Consider the following 21,054-nt stretch of genomic DNA (forward strand, 5'->3'; position numbering starts at 1 on the left):
CCGTCTCCATCATCAGTCTTTTTGAACACAAGAGACTATTTCAACTTCATTGGTACCTCTCGAGTATTCCCTTGTATTGATCAACAGTGCTCCACAAATATCTCAATAGTTTCTTTTATATAAAAAAAAATTCCATTGGGATTTATTTGTTTTAGTCAACATAGCCCACTAAAAAAACTTCCATTTCACTAACAATTATTTTACTTGTTAGTATCTTCGTACATGAACAGAATGCTGCCCGTATCTTCCTTTGTGAACGTCTACAGTTAGACATTCAGTATGTTTACTAACATGTGCTCATCCTTAGCTTAGATCCCATCTGAATCTTGTAGCTTTCATTCAAATTGACCAACCTCTTCCATTACATCTATTTTATACAGACAAAGCTATTTTTGTCTCCCTATTCCTCTGGTAATCCTTATCACATATTTAAATATGGTCAACTCTTAGTAAACAGATAACATCAGACTGACAATATTAGGTGCTGAATTCAACAATGAGAAAAAAACAACCCTCCAAAATTGTCTTCACTGACAGCTAAGAATGTGCCAAAATTCAGAGGGCTGTTGTGTGGACTAGTCAAGCAACAACCTCATCACATTCACAGCATCCTACCTTTCAGCCAATATCCTAGAAACCACCATTACCATTCCTAATTTTGTCCAGTACCATCGCCAAGAGACACCCACCAGAAATAGTCACACAGTGGTAACAGTTGAGTGGAGGGGGAATAGCACTTGGGAACATGGATTTTGACTATGGACTTATGAATTTCCATGCCACCATATAAAATATAAGTAGAAAATCTACCAATTACTACCTATCATCCACCCTCAAATGATAAGTAGTGCACTCGGAAAAGTATTGCACTTGGTCAATGTGCTTGACCAAGAATAGTTCAGTGGAACCACTTCTAATCTCGGTGGCAGAATACAAAAGGAGAGAGTTGCAAAATTAGTCGTAGGAAATGGTGAGACAATCAATATGTCGTATAAACCTACATGCTTGCCCTTACCAACCTAATGTTGCAAATTTATCAACCCATGACTGTTTTGATAAAAGTGTCTAGCATCCAGTTATTGTGGATACAAAATCCTATCTTCACATCAAGGAGACTCTGAACAGAGTTGGGTGGCATCACCATTATACTAAATGAACTTGAAAATTTAGATGGCCCCATGGGGTAACAAAAGCAATAGATATGTAATCTATCATAATTTGTAACTTCTTGGCCCAGAAAATCCTTCACTCTACTATTGCAATCACGGGGACCAGTCCTCATTCAAGGAGGACTATGAAAGAGTAGGCTTGGCACTCAAGATTGAAACCATCCAAAGCAAGGCAATTTGTTTGATTGGCAAGCCTTCACATATTTAAGCATTCATTCCCTCCACCATAGGTGTAGCAAGACGACAATGTGGACCATGGATAAAATACATTGCAGCTATTTGCCATGCATTCTTTGGAAGTACTCTGTAAGCAGAAAAAGGGCAGCAGACACAAGGAAACAACACCATTACCTCCAAAGTCTTTTTCTGGTTAGAAATGGTACAATTACCACTCCTTTGTTATTGGGTCAAAATTCTGGAATTCCCGAACTAACAGCATGATGCAAATAACTTCACTCTATGGGTTGTAGTGGTTTAAGAGGCTAGCTCATCACTAGTCTCTCAAGGACAACTTCAGGATAGGCAATACATCCTTGATTTGCCACCAACAAGCAGATCATTTGTATGAATGTAAACGCATTAGTCCCAGTAAACTCTTAACTCTTTTTTTTCCCTTCATAATTTCTACCGATATGTTTTTCTTTTTACCACAAATTTAATTTATGAATGCACTTAGGTCATATTTGTTTATTATGAGCTTGTTATTCTACATGCAGGACAGCATCTCTTTACTATGTTCATTAACACCTTAGTTGTAGATTTTAGAGCATATTCTATGTATTTGCAGATGGGGCTAACACAAGTATGAGTTCTGTTTTTGATGCTTATATATTTGATGCTGAACTGCTTCAGATGGACTACGATGAGTCATGAATGACAAATAATGCTTAATTTGGAGAAGTATGCATATATGCCTCCTTAATTTTCATTTAGTATATTCCCCCCCCAATCAATCCTTCCTCTGACTTACTAGTTTAAAATATTTATCACCTTGTTTATCCTTTTTGGCTGGGTACTAGTGCCATTCCAGTTTAGATGCAGTCTATCCCACTTATATCCTTCCATATTGGAACACCTTTCTCTTATATTAGTCCTTTAGTCATTGGGTTATTCTCCTGATCTGTCTGCTTCTATGCCAATTTGCACATGGTTCAGCAAATGATCCAGAAAATAACCTCAAGATACAACTTTTCAATTTAGCTGCAATATCTTAGTACACTCTCAGAAGAGTCTCCTTTCTATTCCCATATGGTGCAAAACATTGGAATTTCCTCTCCCTTTCAAAAATACTCTTGAGATATTTTTAAATTCCCTTTACTGTGGCAATGGATAGATAATAGATTCTGTTCTTGGCTAGAGAGGATGCTATCTATATCCTTAGTTATAGAAAGCATCAATGCTGCCATATCTGTTCTTCCTTGCCTTGACAGCTTCTGCATCACAGTTCCTTGGTCTACATTTTGGATGTCTTCCTGACAATCTTTCACCTTGTCCTCATAAGTATTAAGTACAATGCCACTGGTGGGGGTGGGATTGTGAGGAGGGAACCAGTGAGAATTTTTTTCCCAAAATTGGTTGTTTTTTTCCTGGTTTTCTGAGGAGATCACATGGACTTTGGGTGAATGGATAGTATGTATGCTGTTGCACAATCATGATTGCATGGAACAAGTTGAATTGGTTATAGATTCTTTACTTATTCAATATTATTTTGTATACTCCATCATACATCATTAAAAGTGCTTTATCAAAAGGAACTCTTACCTCGACTGATTTTATCATTTCTAGACATTTAAACCTCAAAAATAATTTTGAAATTTGAATAGAACTGCAGATTATAACAACAATGATAATAGTGAAAAATTGTCCTTGAAGTTTGCAAATTATAGTATACAGAGGGAAAACTTACTGCAAATATTTCAAACATATCAATCCACTTTCCACAAAAATGAATGGAAAAATCTTCATCAAAATTAATTATGACTATTTCAACATGATATATACACAATGTATAGACTAGTGATTTCAGTATGATTAAGTGACAAAAATCTGTGCCCTATTTGTTTTATCTGTAATATTTAAACAATCCTTTTCAATAAGAGCATCAGCAGAAAACGTATCTTTAAAGTACACTGCCTGTTGCTTTGCTGAACAGTTTAAAGAAATTTTACTTCAACAATCTGTCAGTATTAAGATGCATCTCCTCTGCAGCAAACCTGGCAAGGCAAAGGCACAGTAGTTTTAATGGGCTGCAGTTCCAAAGATGAACCAAGAGGCATGGTTTAATGTGCACTACACTAATTCAATAGGCTGTGATCTACGTGGTCTGCATGATTGACTGTACTGCTATCCACATTATAGTGCAATTGCTTGCAGACCATTTCAATCAAGATTCAAGTGAAATTTTCTACCAGTAGGCACCAAAGGAAGTCAGACAGATGTATTTAAATATGATTGAGAGCATTTACCTTCTGTATTAGTAACTGAATATATCCATACATTCATCAAAATAATGAATATTAAATACATCATTGTTCTTCTAACCATATTGATAACAATGTCATCAGTATGCGAAGGTAAGTGCTGCATTTTACTACATTCAATACAATGTTACAGTACGTAAAGTGCAAATTGCAATCCAAACCAAGATAAACAGCATTTTAAACTATGTGCTGAAATCATTTTACTGCGTCACAAAGTAACACCAGTTTTTAAAGCATTGATTCCTGTGGTCAGCTTGCAACTGATAATGATACAAAGCTAAAAGAATATCTGTGTCATTTTATCCCTATTTTTGTGTATAGTTAGGCTTTGGAAGTTAATGGCAACATATCCAAAATTCTGCAATAATCTTTAGTTCTTGCTATAAATTTGCCAAGTGTTTGAAACTAGCCGTGTTCTTGTTGCTGTATTAATGATACATTTTTAAGAGTCACAGTATGCCATTAAATCCTGACTGATTTATTTATTCCTTTGTTAGGACTCCAGCAGTTTGGACGTTGGGCACAAATACAGCCTACGGAAGATGCCAGTCAATCAGTAAACCGTGTCATTCGATGTTCGGGATGCAAACAGTCGGCTACAAGAGAAAATAAACGCACCCGACCTAAACTCTCTCGCAAAAGTCCACTGCCTTTCTAAAATCAGGTAAAAAAATCCTGAACAAATGCCTTCTCCGGTCATTCTTCAGACTAACGTATTAAAATTTTGCTAAGGAAGAATAAACAACAGGGATGGAATATTGAAGTAAAAAATGGTTTTTAAAAAAAAACACAAGGCTGGAGGGGAAAACAGATGTTCTTCCTTCAGAATCAAAAACTTTAATGTCTTATTACAAGAGATCTTTACTGATATTCAAAAGGTGAAAAAAGTAGAAGACAATGGAAAAACAAAAATACCCTGAAGGAGGGGTGTTTGTTTCTTGGGTTAAGATGGAGCAACCTGATGTCAGACTAAAAGCACTCACTACAATTTGTATTATAGTCACTTAAGTGACAAGATCAAAAATAATCCATTTTGCCAGAACTGTAAATGCTTTAGCAATCCAAGTTTGCAGACCAACAAAAAATAAAAGCCAAAAAGTCAGGCAGACAAAACACTTTCTACTCATTCAATCACGTACATTCTCCACAGGAAAAACAATGCAAAGATAATAAGAAATGAATAGAATTTAAGAAAATGTAGGTTTAAATTAATTGTTATTAACTAGCGACTATTATTCAAGCAAAAATGTAACAAATTACTTTACCTACTATAACATGTTAAATCAACAACTGGACTAATGTGGGGCAATATCTTGTACAGAAGAGAAATACTTATTCAAGCTTTTAGTTATGCCATCTGAGATGGATATGAACAGAGAGAAATTATTTCACAACGGGAGGGGAAACAACAGAGAGACACAATGCGTCTCTTATGCACCTCCTACCAAATCATCTGGCAGTTTAAAACAGAGTCACCAGAATGCCCTCTTGACCAAACTGATACAATTTTCAGTTTACATCGACAAAGAGATTAAGAAATAGAGTATTGCAAATTAAATCTTTTTCCCACAAGTGGATTTTATTTGGTAAAATTACCAAAACTAATTATATAAAGAAAAATGTTCATAATAGAATGGCTATTCATTTTCAATCAATAAAGTAAATAAGATCTGTGCCTGGAAAACAGTTGAGCAGTGCACAGGCAGACACACAGTAAGACAATAATTTGCCTTTTACCATCAGAACCATAGCAACCTCTCGCAGTCATTTCTTACTTGAAAAGGAATTTGGATTTGGAATACAGGACTGGTATTGTACTGCTGGGCCTGCTGTCCAATTTGCCACAGTAACATAAAAACAAAGCCACTTCTATAAATTCAATATAATTTCTCTTCTGTTTTTTTCTCCCTTCCCTACAGGCACACCAGTGCACCCAGTACTTCTTTTCTGCGAAGATCATGTCCTGTGCCATCTACGAGCAGAGCAAGCAAGGACAAACATCTGTTTACTATCTCTTTGAAGAATACAATCCATATTTCTGTTGAGATGCAGAAGATATTAGTTTCAGCTATTCCCTAATACTGCCGCAGAAGGACCCCAAATTTTCCAGATGTGAATCCGCCACTTGAGTGATTATAATCAAAAGGTCAACAGAAAATGTAACATGCTTTGAGACTTGCTGTTCACAACAAACAACCACCATTTTTTTTGTACATACACTCCAGAGGAAACCAATTTTATATGTAAGCAAGAGATCTTGTATCAGCTACTTCTTGCAACATACCCAGTAGATTATGAATAATTAAAATGGTTTAGAGACAGCTTTAAAAATAGTAATCACCTGATATTTAAAAATACCAATAATAGAGTTCAAGAAAATGTCATTATAAGTGACTGCATAAGTGAAATACTGTCAGCTGCAGAAAATCTACTTCAATTATTTATGGTCCATTAAAAACAGGACAAATGGTAGCAAATCAGAGTTTAAAATATTATCCAAGATTTAGATCTTATTATATATTAACATTGTACATTTCTACTATTTTCTATAATGGGATTTAAAAAGATGTAAATTCTTGCTCCATATGCCCTGTAGCTGCTGTTTAACACAACATAAAAGCAACAATATATATTGACCATTAAAAAAAATTTGTCACACTCAATTTATGAATAGTTGATGAAATGTAAACGAAAGCATAGAAATATAATTCAGAATATTCAGAAAATAATTTACCTTCAAATAACTAAATTGACTTAAAATATTGCAAATTTTAGCAGTTAAATTTGCAATTTTTCTTACTATTTTTTAAGTGCATCTCTTTATTGCTTCTTTTTTTCAAGCAGATCATATTTTCTGTAATTTAAATTTAGAATTTAGACTGTTATCAATTTAGACTATTGATACCGTGTTCCATGGAAAAATATTATTCAATGTAATAAACATCCTTATTATTACAATAATACATTAAACACTTTTTTTGATCTCAAAATTAATTCCAGAGCTGACACCTGCTTTGTCAAATGGAGCACAAAAAAAAAATCAGAACAAGATCAATTTCTTTCTTTGCTTCTTCTTGTAGTCTGGCCTGAGCATATTACCAGAGCAATCAGGTCTGATATGTAAGAATTTTCAATGTTAAATTTGGCACGTGACCACACATAGTCTCTCGTGGTTAGTGATAGCCAAACATTGATAGACAGCTAATGGGATATGCTTTTTATTCACTGCAGTACAGAAACAGCCATCTTATTTTCTTACCTCATGTATTCTTAAGGAGTTTTTCAGAACGATATCAAAATCATCTCACTAGATTATCTGTCTCTTCACCTTTGATGATTTCCTTGCTATCCAGATTGTACACTCAAAGCTCTATCAATTACTTCAGGAACTGAATAAAGCTTCCTTCAAGACCAAAATAAAACCGGAATGTGATCTAGTTTCTCAAGGGTTCTGCACTAAAAAAATGATAAACTATATCCTCTATAGAATTGTGAATTCATGGTGTTTACATGTTTTAAATAAGGGAAGCTGAGAAAAGGAAAGGCTGAAATCATTCAGCAGATCAGTCGGTATTTGTAACAAGAAAAACCAAGTTATTATAACCCTCAATCAGACTGGAGAAATCTATAAATGATCAGCATTTAAAAATTAAGATTAACAAATTAGAGAGGAAATTAAATGATTTGTAAAGAAAAAAAGTGTTTGAGAGGAGTTGATCAAATTTCACCCTTCTTCCTTTGGATTTTACCCCTCATTATCAATTTATCTGTGATAATTCTCACAACCCACTGTTGTCAAAACATTATTGCAAATGCACTGGAATAGAAATTTGGTGGGGATAGTTATTGTTGTATAACACAAAGACTATCTTGCTATGACAGTAAAACACTTCAATGACTTTTTATAATCTCTGGACTACAATCCTGTTCATACTTTTCCAGTTTATTAGTAATGACATGATATCTGAGGATTTTCCTCTTGGAGCCTCCAACCCCAGTTAGTCAATTCTGTGCAGTTTTTAAACTATGCCCAAAGACATAATTTTGTTCATTTATGTATCCCAACTTGTTCAGTACTTTTCTGCCCTAATTTGCAAATGATCTGATTTTTTTTTAATATATAATGGACGCGCAGCCATTTCTATCCCTCATCAGAATGACTAGGGCCATGGGTCAAAGCTGTTTTCACCTTTAAGTAACTTGTTTCACTTCATCGACTTCCATCAGATAAAGGATATTGCTATGAGGAACACTACAGATTCTACTACTCCTTTTTGACATAGATATAATTGAAGCAACAAATTACACCCACCACAAGTGTAATAATTCTATACTATCCTTATCCACCTCAAGCTCTCTGCATATTATGGCATTACAAACCACGGTATCCTTTTCCAATGCATCACTACTCACAAGTATAAACTTAGTCCATGAGGATATAATCTCTGGAATTCCCTAAACTCATCTCTCCATTTTCTTCTTCTCCTTTAAAAGGCTCCTTGAAATCTACCAATTTTATCAAGCTATTAGTCAACTATCTTAATATCTTTTGTTGGCTCAGTATCGATCTTTCTCTGACTACCTTTTTGCAAAGCATCATGAGATATTTCCATTACATTGACGGTGATATCAGTCCAACTTGTTGGACTGATCTCCTGATCTAAGAAATTTTATTAACCGTGTTTTATGTTTCTCCCTGTTCCTTCTCTCTACAGGTTAATAGGTTAATTGGCCACTGCAAATTGTCTCTAACATGTAAATAAATAGTAGAAACTAGAGTTGAGAACAAAATGGGATTAGTGTGGGATGAGTGCAAGTGGGTGCTTGATGGTCAGGTTGGTTTCATAGGGCTAAAGGGCCTGTCTCCATGCTGTATCACTCAAAGATTCCATGGCATGGCTAATCTCAGTCTTTCCCTTTTCTCTGTTTCCATTGTGTGAAATTTTAAAAACCAATTATTTAAAGCTTACCAGCACCTAGAACTATCTGAAAATACCTTTGACCAACTTGTTTACAGTTTAAAAAAAAACTTTCCTATTTGATCTAATGTAATCTTGCATACTAAAGTTGTTGAAATTTCTTTCTTTTTTCCTGGATGCTGGCAGAGCCCAGTCATGCTGAGATTCCCAGCAAAAGATTAGGAAATCACCAGTCAGACCTGTCATAGGATTGGATTTCCCATTTATCTGAAAATGGAGATTCTCAACCTGGAGGTTAGGAAGAAAGATTTGTTACTTAATTGTTACTCTTTTGATTTGAATATTTTAATTATTTTACTTAACATTTTATTAATTATTTTTGAAAAATTCAAAGCCAATTTAATCATTTTTAAATATCTCTCACTATTAAAGAATGTTAGGGGCAATCTTCAGCAATATGCCATCTTAGACCCTGCTGTGCCTCCCAAGTTCAGATGGTCAACCCTGTTGGGCCACTGCAACTGGCCGAGGTAATCTTGTAAATTGAGACCACAGCTGGCAAATTGGATTCAACTTTATTCCACCCTTGACACTTGATTTGTGTTCAGACACTTCAAAAGGGATGCATCTGGGCCATCTGTTATGGTTGCTTTTTTTAATTTGTAATTTTATCCAGGCCTGATTACTGGGTATAGATAAAACATTTAAATTCTGTTACCTACACATGATGACTAACTATTGAGTGTTTCTAAAATCTTGTGTTTAGTTTTAAATTTGTAGTTTTTTTTGTATGTACATATCGGTGAAGTTATGTATGAAAAGTGCTCATCTGTATATTGTTCATATTCTGCTGTATCACTAAACTGAGGATTATTTCAAAATAATCACAAATTATTGAAATGTTTCCTATAACTATATATCAATAGAATAAAAGTCAATGTTCCAAACTGTATTGAAAATATTTACATTATACACCATTAAAAATAATCCCAAATTGTAGGAACTGCATTAGTAAATAGACGACAAAATACTACTACTACTACTACTACTACTACTACTACTACTACTACTACTACTACAAGATGGAAAACCTGAACATCCTTTTATTGAAACACTGAGTGGAAGGCAGGTAAAGCTATTACAATAATGTTTTAAAATTTTATTTAAAGAAAATTTAGTTCAGAAAAATAATAACCTCACTAAACTGGATTAATGACCAACCAGCTGCTTTTAAGAAACAATATATTTTTATGAAGAATTGAAATATTTCTTGGACTGATTATAATTATTAAAAACATAATGCCATTTTGTAATATTGACCATTATTAAATACTTTAAATTCACATTCACCATAATCCATATTTAGGGCCTTGCCCAAGACAAATTAGTCTATATTAGTGTAATTAATAATCCATTATGCAGCATAAATGTAACATAATTGAAGTAAAAGAATTGAATTATATCATGCAAGATAAATCTTTGAACTTTAATAAGTTCTTAAGAAAGCAGAGATCCAACATTGGTAACATATGAAGCATGGCCTGCAGTCTGTAAACTTGAGCCATCTAGCCCACATGGATGAAGGACCACTATCCAACTCTTCTTCCTTAGCGTCAATACAGGCTACTCACTTTTCCTATGGCAACTGAACATGATAGATGGGATTTCACACAACATTAGGACTTCCCCCTTGCAATTTGCAGCTGTACTAAGTTGAAGATGCAACACCATTCCAAGATCTGAAATAGCATGGAGTTTGAGAGGAGGAGCTGGTGCCAGAGTAAAGTTAGGAGACTACCCTGGTGAAACTGGAGATATTAGATTGATAACAATGCCAACATTATCTTGGAGAAAGAGGGAATGCAGCTTTCGATAGTGGAGTAGTTGAATGGAAGAATTGCGCCATATTGAAATGGATGGGAGAGACAAGATGAGTGTCAGTTAGATCTGAGGGACAGACAAGAAAAGTGCTAAACTATTTCTAAGGCAAAAAGGATAAGGAACCCTGGGCCACATTAAGCAATCTTGTAGGCATAATAATCTTCGAATGCAGCCTCCATGCACTCCAAGAGAAATAGTAGTTCACAAGCAATACAAGCTCAGCTTGCTACATGTCACCGCACTATTATTATAGTATTCTTAAAATGCTGCTTTTTGAGGCACCTCAATTTGCTCGATCATAATGGCCAACGTTCAATTGTTCTTGCGTAAACACATTCCAAACTTAAACAGACCTAATCTAATTACTCTACATGTCAAATGACAGATGCTGGTCCTACCATTAAAAATATCCATCAAGCAGTATTAATGGGGCCAAGTCAGATTGCACGTATTACTAAATCACATTCACAGGAACCTCAGCTATAGAAAAGGGTGGGCATAAATAGGGTACATAGACCAAAGCTTCTACATTCCATTCCTGGTTTATCAAGAGCTACTTGATTCCTGCTCGACCAAAAATAAAAGTTCCACAATTGGTTCAGGCCCTGGGCTGAGGGGATGTGGGAAAAGCAGTCATGAACTTTAACACCTGCTCACTCGTTTAAACATATTTTAAACAATATTTCTTGTAGAAGTATTGTGGGTATCAGCCAACAGGGTCAGATTTGGTTCCAAGGTCAAATAATGTATAGGCATAATTACACGCACAACAGAAGACATAATTTTGGCAAGATCTTAGGCAACAGAAAAACTTGAGAATTATGACTGTCAAAAATTGGCATTGCAAAAAAAAAAGTTTTCTTTTGTTTCTGCCTGATATCACTCAGCAAAACTGTATATAGTGATGTACCAATTTGGGTACCAAGGATCATAAAAAAAATCCTTAAGCACACATTTCACATTCATAAGAATATAATCAAGCAATAAACTTTGTGTCTCCATGGAACTATTCATCAAACCTGATTCAGACTGACCATTCTCTCATTCTTGATCATAATGTTTTATCATGATTGGTCATTCTACCAAAAAAAAATGAAGTCCTAACAACAGTTTCAAGAAATACAAATATAAGTTAAACCTTGCTCAAAAGCTGAGGGGGATGTTTTAAAAATATTTCTCAAATAAAAATGAATAGCTTTCATATGAAAATGTTAAATTTTGTGAACACAGTCAAGAACAGATTGCATAATCAAAGAATGGAAGCTAATAACATACATAGACACATCCAATGATATTACGAAGAATTAGATGTCCAGCTTATTACTAGACATCTTCTGTTGTGAATTATTAGCAAGATGTTGGTATCCTCAATACAATAAACGTGTGGGTACAGCAGGTAATCTAGAAGATAAATGGAATGTCGGCCTTGATTGCAAGAGGGATTGAGTACAATTGTAAGGAAATCTAAAGCACTTGGGTGAAATCATTTCTGGAGTACTATCTGTAGTCGTGGGCTCTTTAAACAAGAGGCACAGCAAGCAAAGTTCACTTGAGCATAGTCCATTATAACGCAATAATTTAAATACAAACAGACTGATATAACGTAGACAATGCATAAAAAGGTAAGTGTTTGAAAATCCATTAAAGAATAATCATGCTTCACCTGAGAGATGAGTCTTCTCCTGGCTTTGGGCACAGAGCTGGAAGATCGTGAAAAGAAGATCCTCAGCTGACGACATCTGCAAACATCCTTTGATGGAACAGAAAAAGTTTGATGCCAAATCACAAATGAAAGAAAGTGATGGCTCCAGAGCTCCAGTTTTAGTGAGGTCCTTAGGAAGATCCTTCGAAAGTGCATTGTGGAGTCTGTCAATTATTCTTTCAATATAAATTTCAGCAATCATGAACTCTAGAAATAAAACAGTAAGATGAAACGATTACAATATATTACCAAAACATACATCCTCTTGATACCAAATTCTAATGTTGGCTATTGCACAATGATCAGCAAAATAAAGATTCAAAATAACTATAAAAGTAACTTCTGAAAAACGTCCTTGGTTTTGGTCTCTTGAACCACATCGTAAACCAGCTGAGTGAGTGGGCTGGCTTATTTCCACGCATTTATCAACAATGACTTTGAGTTGGCTGCTACATGGTACATGAATAGCCTAAAGTGATTTAATTTGAAGACCTCCTACTCCATTAATCCAAGTGGAACAAACAGGATAGTTATCTCCTTAACAGATCACAAGCTCACAATATTGGTAGAATTTTGCATTTGTGTTCTAATGCATTAGACTATACTTTTAACAAGGCTTTTGAATGTACCATAAAATTTTTTAAAAAGTCAATCATGTTCTAAAGCAGGTGACTGAAGTTTTATTCTTTGAAATAAGTCACAGTCATTTATTTTATTTTCTGAGAAATGTTTCCTATTAAGACTTAGAAATGCTCTATCATATTGCAGTAAAATGTTCAAATTATTGTAAAAAGTAAAATGTACTCAAACGTGTTTTTGTCACGTACCTGTCATACAAAAACTTACTGTCTCACGATACGAAAGAAAATAGAAATTGTGTTCTTGAAAGAGTTTGTATTTATAAAAACTAACAACTCACAGGAAGAAAGCAGTGGGAACAAATCATGACTGACTGAGTGAAGTAAGAGCTTATGACATTGACAAATGTTATTCACAAAAAAATGAGGTTAAATAGATGTTACACTGCCTTTTGTTACCCCATTTTGAAAATGCATTCAGACTACACTAAGTGCTGTATTAAATTAGCAACTTGGATTACAGGCAATGATAAGCAGATTTAGTTAACATTATATCATAATAAGTCTGTAATCAATCTAACTACTCAGCTTATAAATTGAAAGACTACTATCATAAAAATTAATATATTCTTCTTTTCCATATTGTAATCCTGCATTAAGCATTAGAAGACATTAATATTTATTTTATAATCTCATATCAAAACAAATTTTTATATAATGTGTCTGGTGATAAACTGGCAATTAATTTTATTGCTTCCCCATTTAAGAGAAAGTTTAAATAAAAGTTAGTAAAGATTATCATACAATGCTTTTCTTTCCATCATTTTTAAGCAAAGTCAGGAAGAGTCAACCCTTTAAAAAAGACTCAATATTATGAGTATTTGAATGTAGTACATGAGCGCAAGTGTATCCTTAAGACAAAGATAATCTGCTTTTTTTAAAAAAAATTTCTGTCAAGTACAAATTCACATTTTCCTGTAGTACACTCTATTGCCCAGAACTTGCCCACTCAATTAACACGTTTATATTCCTGCTTTTCTAATTTCAGGTACACAAGTGCTTTCTGTGAGTTTATTTTTGTTAGAAGATGAAGCAATGTGATGTATACAAGGGTAAGCGTACCTTTAAGAACCAGTGTACATTTGTTGTACCAGATACTGCTGTTGAGAGTTACTGTCTTCAGTAAAGAATGTTCTGCTGATAGCTCCAGGTATGTTGTTTGTTGATGTTAAGTAATAACACAGAAGAGTCTACTAATACTAAATGAAGAACACAGGAACAGAATCTACTAACACTAAATAAAGAACACAGGAACAGGAGAATCCTGCTATTCAGGTTCCAAGTCTATTCCACTGTTCAATTCAATCATGATTAATCTGTACCTTGTCTTTATTTGCCTGTTTTTGTTCCATACTCTTGGTGGATACTTTTACAAAAAGCTATCAATCTGAGTCTTAAAAATGTCAGTTGATTCGATGTTCCTGCTTCTTTGAGGAAAATAATTTCAGATTTTATTCATCCAGTAAGGATGACCCTGAGCTTCCAATTTCCATCCTATTCTCACTCATTATTCTAGTGAAGCTCAATGCAAGATGAAATAAGAGCACCTCATAATCTAACTCAGTAAATAATGGCTTTCTGGTGTTAAAATTCAAGTTCAATAGTTTCAGATAATGAGAATGTTCTGTTTCTTTTATCTCAGATTTCCAGTATTCACAGCATTTTCTTTACATGATTTAAAATAATGATTCTGTTTAACCCCATTTACATCAGACCAACCTTCTGTTTCTTTGCATGTCACATTACCATCCTTTATCAACATGCATTTTCATTTATTTTATCATTCAAATTTTTTTCCAGCATGCGATTGTTTTCTGCATCCCTCCCATATTTTACTGCATCTTTCCACCTGGCTCTATGTCATCAACCTGAGACAATAACTGTTTCTCTTGCTATAGATGCAATCTGATCTGAGTATGTCCAGTATGTCTTGTCTTTTTTTAAATTTCATATTTCCACTACCATTTTTCAAAGGTAAAGTGTTCCCTTATTCCACTCCTTAAATTTCTCAAATTGCAATTTTAAGTCTCTATCCCCTTTATTCTGATTTCCTTCACCAGAGAAAATAATTTATCTTTATCCACCATGTTAAATCCTTTCTGTCATTTTAAACAGCTTCTTCAGTTAAGACTGTTAAACATGAGGAAATTCGAGTGTTAAACGGCTCCTGTTTGAAGGCTTCTGTACTCACCATTATTGGTGTGTTGGGATAGAGCAAAGCCAAGTAGCATCCAGTTATTTGAGTCAGGCTTTCTTGGTGAAGAACCTATTGTCACTTCCATTGTACAGAGGTCATCTGCTAACAGGACCAGTTTCTCTCCTAGAACATCTCCTTTTAACCAATCAGAGATAGCAACATACTTAATGGGATCCACACAAGCCTGAAAGAAACAGGTCAGAAATAAAATCGATAAATATTATCAAGCAATATATATTGTCAAATATGGCACAGAGTACATCAACTCTCAACCATCTTGCATCAGTGGGGAATGAGGGGTGCTGGATCCATGAATATACCAGTCACATGACAATTGCTCAACAAAAACATTTCTGTATATTACACACTAGTATTCCATGCATAACCCTTTAAATAAATTGCCGAACTAAATGTCATCTCATTACTCTTTTAAATAATGTTTCATACTGCAATACTATATTTTAAGGCTAAACAGTTTTTGAATAAATTTTATGATTTAAGCTTATAAGCTTAATATTTTTGGAAATTCCAGGTGTGAAAATTCAGTTGTGTGCGAATTTCAGATTCATAAATACCAGATAAACAAGAGTTTACTGTACTGCAATTTGTTATTTTAAAACATAAAATATTTATAAGATTTTGAATGTATTGTAAATTGAATAAAATAATTATTTAGGTTTAACTTAACAGTCTCATTGTAAAACTGTTCAAGTGTAACTTAAGTTTCAGTTATACCTGTAGGAATTATTGAAAGTAACTAACTTCCAACTATCAAATGGCATTAATCAGTGTAAAACATTACTAGTAATTTATATTAATATTCATTACAAAGAATTATTTAGCTCAAATTTGTTTCAATTTGAATATTTCAGTAGGCTGCTGATGACATTCATAAGCATGGTTTAAATTAGGTACTAATTCTTTGAAAACAGAATAAATGTGCACAGATTTAATTTCAAATTTATGTAGCACTTTTATGATGTATAAAACATTATGTTTGTGACAAAATAATATCAAGCTTATACTTTTACTGTTAATTAAGTTATATGTCTTGAAATAAGATTTTCTGAAACTAAACACAATGGTATATGAAAAAAATTACCTTTTGTATAACATGAAATAAGATGAGCCATCCTTGTTCCATCTAGAAAGAAAAAGTTAATTCAATAAAAAGGTAAAATTACAACAAATTTCATTTTTACAGTAACATAACATACAAAGTTACACAATGGTGTTTCAGAGAGACATCAAATAAAAATAGAGATAAAAGCTTATTTAGGTAGGGTGAATAAAAGCTTATTCAGTGATGTATTTATGCAGAGTCTTTAAGGAGGTGTGGATGGTGCAGAAACAGAGGTTTATAAAGAAAATCTAAGGCAGAATCAGGTATATCTGTTAATGGTGGGATGTTAACAAGATGCCAGAAATAAAGAGTAATAAAAAGCTCTGGAGCTGAAGAACATGCAAGGTTACAGCAGTTTATAGAGATAGGGGGAGCTAAGCAATGAAGGTATTTCAACATGCTGAGGAAAATTTAATGTTTGGAACATATAAGGATCAACATGGACAAGGAGAGAAGATTAAATGAGAATTAGCAAAGCCAAATTTTGGATGAGTTCAACTTTACAGGCAGTGGCAGATGTTTAGTATATGAATGGGCATGATAAGGGTATCAATAAGGGTTTCAGCAGCAGATGGTATGAGACAGAGGAGAGATACGTTACAGAAGTTGATGTGGCTAATATGTGATGAAGAAGTGGGATTGGGGGTCAAATAGGAAACCAAAAGTTATGAACAGCCTATTAAAGCTATATCAGCAGCTGGCGAAGAGAAGGAAAATCAGTGTCATAAATAATCTGTGGTAACAACCAAATATGTTTGATTTTGTCTTTCTAACATTTAACTAGATAAAATGGGTCATGCAAGGCAGGATGCTAGTTAAGCAGTCCAACAACCAAGAGAAAAGATGAGAATTATAGCAACACACACACACACACACACACACACACACACACACACACACACACACAGTGCTGGAGGAACTCAGCAGGTCAGGCAGCATCCATGGAAAGAAATAAACAGTTGATGTTTCTGGTTGAGACCCTTCATCAGGACTGGAAGGGAAGAGGCAGAAGCTGGAATAAGAAGGTCAGGGGTCAGGGAGGAGTACATGCAGGCAGGTGACAGGTGAGTACAGGTGATAGACAAGTCCAGATGAGAGGGGGAAGATAGGAGGGTGGGGGTGGGGAAAGGGGAGAAGTAAGAAGCTGAGAGGTGATAGGTAGAAGATGCAAAGGGCTGGAGGAGGAGGAATCTGGTAGGAGAGGGCAGTGGACCATGGAATAAAGGAAAGGAGGTGGGGAGTAAATAGGTAGGTCATGAGGGCAGGGGAAGGGGAAAGGGAAGGGGGCCTCAGGAATGAGGGAAGACAAAGGAGAAAAACAAAAGGAAGGTGGAGGGTGGAGAAGATGGGAGGGGTTATTGGAAGTTAGAGAAATCAGGTTGGAGACTACTAAGGCGAAATATGAGGTGTTGTTCCTCCAACCTATGTCAGGCCTCAATGTGGCAGTAGAGGAGGCTGTGGATCGACATGTCGGTATGGGAATGGGATATGGAATTGAAGTGGATGGCCGCTGGGATATCCTTACTTTTGTGGCAGACGGAACAAAGGTGCTCCACAAAGCAGTCATCCAATCTGCGTCGGGTCTCACCGACGTAGAGGAGGCCACACCAGAAGCACCGGATGCAATAAATGACATCCTCTGATTCAGAGGTGAAGCACTGCCTCAACTGGAAGGACTGTCCAGGGCCCTGAATGGTGGGGAGGGAGGTGGTGTAGGGGCAGGTGTAGCACTTAGTCCAGTTGCAGGGATAAGTGCTGGGAGGGTCATCTGCGATGAGGGACGAGTAGACAAGGGAGTCGCAGAGAGAGCAATCCCTACGGAAAGCAGGGGAAGCGGGGGGGGGGGGGGGTAAAAGGGGAAGATGTGCCTAGTGTGGATCCTGTTGGAGGTGGCAGAAGTTGAGGAGAATGATGTATTGGATGCGGAGGATCGTGGGGTGGTAGGTGAGGACAAGGGGAACCCTGGCCCTGTTATGTCAGGGGTTACGTCCTTACAAGTGACAGGGTGGGAAGAGGTGTAGTCAAGGTAACTGTGGGGGTCAGTGGGTTTGTAAAAGACGTCAGTGGTTATTCTGTCTCCGGAGATGGAGACAAAGAGATCCAGAAAGGGGAGAGAGGTGGCGGAGATGGACCATGTAAATATGAGGGTAGGGTGGAAGTTGGAGGAAAAGTTGATGAAATTTACAAGCTCAGCATGGGTGCAGGAAGCAGCCCCAATGCAGTCATCAATGTAGAGGAGAAAGAGTTGGGGGAGTGTTACCAGTGTTGGCTTGGAACATGCACTGTCCCACCAAAAGGCAGGCATAGCTCGTGCCCTTGACTACACCTTTAGTTTGGAGACAGTAGGAGGAGCCAAAAGAGAAGTTGTCGAGGGGAAGTTCCAGTTCAGCCAGACAGAGGAGGGTGGCGGTGCAGGGGAACTGGCTGGGTCTGTTGTCAAGAAAGAAGCAGCCTTCCTGATAGGAGATGGAAGTGTACAGGGACTTGACGTCCACAGTGAAAATGAGGTGGCAAGGGCCAGGGAACTGAAAGTTGTTGCAGTGATGGAGGGCATCTGAAGCGTCATGGACATAGGTGGGAAGGGACTGGACCAAGGGGGACAAAATGGAGTCAAGATATGAAGACACGAGTTCAGAGGGGCAGGAGCAGGCAGAACCAATGGGCCTACTGGGGCGGTTGGGTTTGTGGATCTTTGGTAGGAAGTAGAAACGGGCAGTGCAGGGTAGGGGAACTATGAGATTGGAGGCATTAGAGGGGAGATCTCTGGAGATGATGAAGTCAGTGATAATGCAGGAGACAATGGCCTGGTGCTCCTTGGTGGGGTCAAGGTTGAGAGATAAGTAAGAGGAGGTGTCTGAGAATTGACATCTGGCCTCAGCAATGTAAAGGTCAGTCTGCCAGACTACAACATTACTACCCTTGTCTGTGGGTTTGATAGTAAGATTAGGATTAGTGCGAAGAGAGTGGAGGGCAGTGCGTTCAGAGGGTTTGGGGTTGGAATAGTTAACAGGAGTGAAGTTGAGATTGTTATTATCCCGTCAGCAGTTAGAGATGAAGAGATTCAGGATGAGGCGTCCAAGAGGAGGAAGAGGGCTTAAGGAGGGAGAAGGGGTCATCTGTAGGAGGTGGGGAATCCTTGCCAAAGTAGGAGGTCCAGAGACAGAGGTGACGGAAGAAGAGTTCGGCGTCATAGTGGGCGTGGAACTCGTTGAGAAGCGGGCACAGGGGGACAAAAGAAAGGCCCCTGCTGAGGATAGAATGTTCAGCCTCAGAGAGGGGAAGGTCAGACGGGATAGTGAAGACACGGCAGGGGTTGAAGCTGGGGTCAGAGGAGGGAGGAGAGTTAGAGGGGTCAGGGAAAGTGGAATGGGAGGAAGATGGGGGCTCAGAGGAATGAGGGGGAGGTCAAGGGGTAGGGGAAGGCTTGAGAGACCAGGGGTAGGTGAGAATTATAGTTGAGAGAATATATAATTTTATTAATTAATTTTAGGAGAGAAGGGCAGAAAACTGCTGGGCAAAATAAAAATGAAATGAAAAGAAAAATGAGGAGAGGCTAAGAACAGGTCAGAAATTTGGATTGTCAATTGAAGAGAGGAAAATAAGCAAAATTCAAATATGGTGGAAAAAACATTAAATGGCACAAGGAATCACAGTGGTTACAACACAGGTGATGGTCAGCCTATCAAGTCCATGCCAACTCTAATCCAGCTAGTCCGACTTCCTTGTCCTATTTCAATAGCCTTGCAAATTCTTTCCTTTCAGATACTCATCCAGTTCTGTTCTGCATAGTACTATTGAATGTTTCTACCACTACCCTGGTAGTGCATTTCAGACCCAAACCACTCATTGCATAAAATGGTTCTTCTTCATGTCACTCTTGGTCTTTTGGTCAATCACCTTCACCCTTTGTCCTCTAGTTCCTCTACAAATGGGAACAGTTGCTCTCTATCTGTTCTTCATGATTTTAAATATCTTTTATGAGATCTCCTTGCAACTGTGTTTGTTCCTAGGAGAACAACTGCATCTTCTCAAGGCTACCCACATAACTGAAGCTCCTCATCCCTGAAATCATTTTAATAAATCTTTACATCTCATCTTTAAAAAAAAAAGCATTTTAGCAAGCATAAGAACCCTTGACAAAAATGGCCTCCTTTTGGAGTCCAACTGGAGCCATGCCATAAGCTAGATTTCCACTGTATACAATGAAGACAATCCAGCAAATAAATCTCAAAGCTCTGGTTTGGGCTATCTGGAAGCAGCTCATTTGTAATGGAATGTAATCATTCTGCACTTCTGAACTTGAACTACAGAAGACAACATTTACATTGTGCCTGGAGTTTCAGAGGGTCTGATGTGGCTATTGCCTTCACTGCTAAAATGGAAAGAACTTTGCCAATATATAAATATAGTAGGTAAAATTACCCTCAGTGCACAGCAAAATGTGCTAAAGTTTAAAAGAAAATGGCTCAATTCATAAAAATGCACAAGGTATAAAGTCATATTTCCATACCTTATGTTCCATGTATTTGATACATTAAATTGAATTCTGTTGATCCAACCCCATTGTTCTCTAATTGCAGGAATATCCCAGTGGAGGCATATGAGACTTAGCCAGGAGCGCGATAGGAAGAGTGTAGATGAACCAAAATCTGCTTTTTTTTTTAAAACCCAAACAATGTTTGCACTATTGCAGTTTTCCCTGTTAAACGGCACGTCATATTCATTTCACTTGGTTCTTGTTTTAAATCTACCTTCTCCATTTCCCAGCTACTGTGAATGCTCACTTCACCATCCTGCCTCCTCTCCAGTTCAGTTGCTGCTTAACTTGAACACATTCTTCCTACTTACTTTTTTTTTTATTTTCTGAAAGGCACCTTGAAATGTGTAGGAAATAGAAAACAAATGTTGCAGAAACATGCAAAAGAGAAAAGTAAAATATCAAGCA

At 36.5% G+C, this 21,054-nt stretch overlaps 1 protein-coding gene and 1 long non-coding RNA gene across 5 annotated transcripts in view; one reads left to right on the forward strand and one right to left on the reverse strand.

Moving 5' to 3' along the window:
• The window catches only part of ltn1 (listerin E3 ubiquitin protein ligase 1), a 99,390-nt gene that overhangs the window by 55,997 nt on the left and 22,339 nt on the right, over nt 1-21,054 (reverse strand). For all 4 annotated transcript variants that reach the window (XM_052015152.1, XM_052015153.1, XM_052015149.1 and 1 more), the window contains exons 11-13: nt 16,089-16,130; nt 14,981-15,170; nt 12,113-12,358 (exon numbers count right to left, since the gene is read on the reverse strand). In XM_052015152.1, coding sequence (XP_051871112.1) covers nt 12,113-12,358; nt 14,981-15,170; nt 16,089-16,130 — 478 coding nt within the window. The remainder of the gene's footprint in view (nt 1-12,112; nt 12,359-14,980; nt 15,171-16,088; nt 16,131-21,054) is intronic.
• On the forward strand, nt 3,557-6,263 carry LOC127570000 (uncharacterized). Its single transcript, XR_007956288.1, has 3 exons — nt 3,557-3,742; nt 4,147-4,313; nt 5,569-6,263. It is a non-coding gene; the product is annotated as an uncharacterized LOC127570000 (long non-coding RNA).

This window comes from Pristis pectinata, chromosome 4, assembly GCF_009764475.1.
Source record: "Pristis pectinata isolate sPriPec2 chromosome 4, sPriPec2.1.pri, whole genome shotgun sequence".
Lineage (NCBI taxonomy): Eukaryota > Metazoa > Chordata > Chondrichthyes > Rhinopristiformes > Pristidae > Pristis > Pristis pectinata.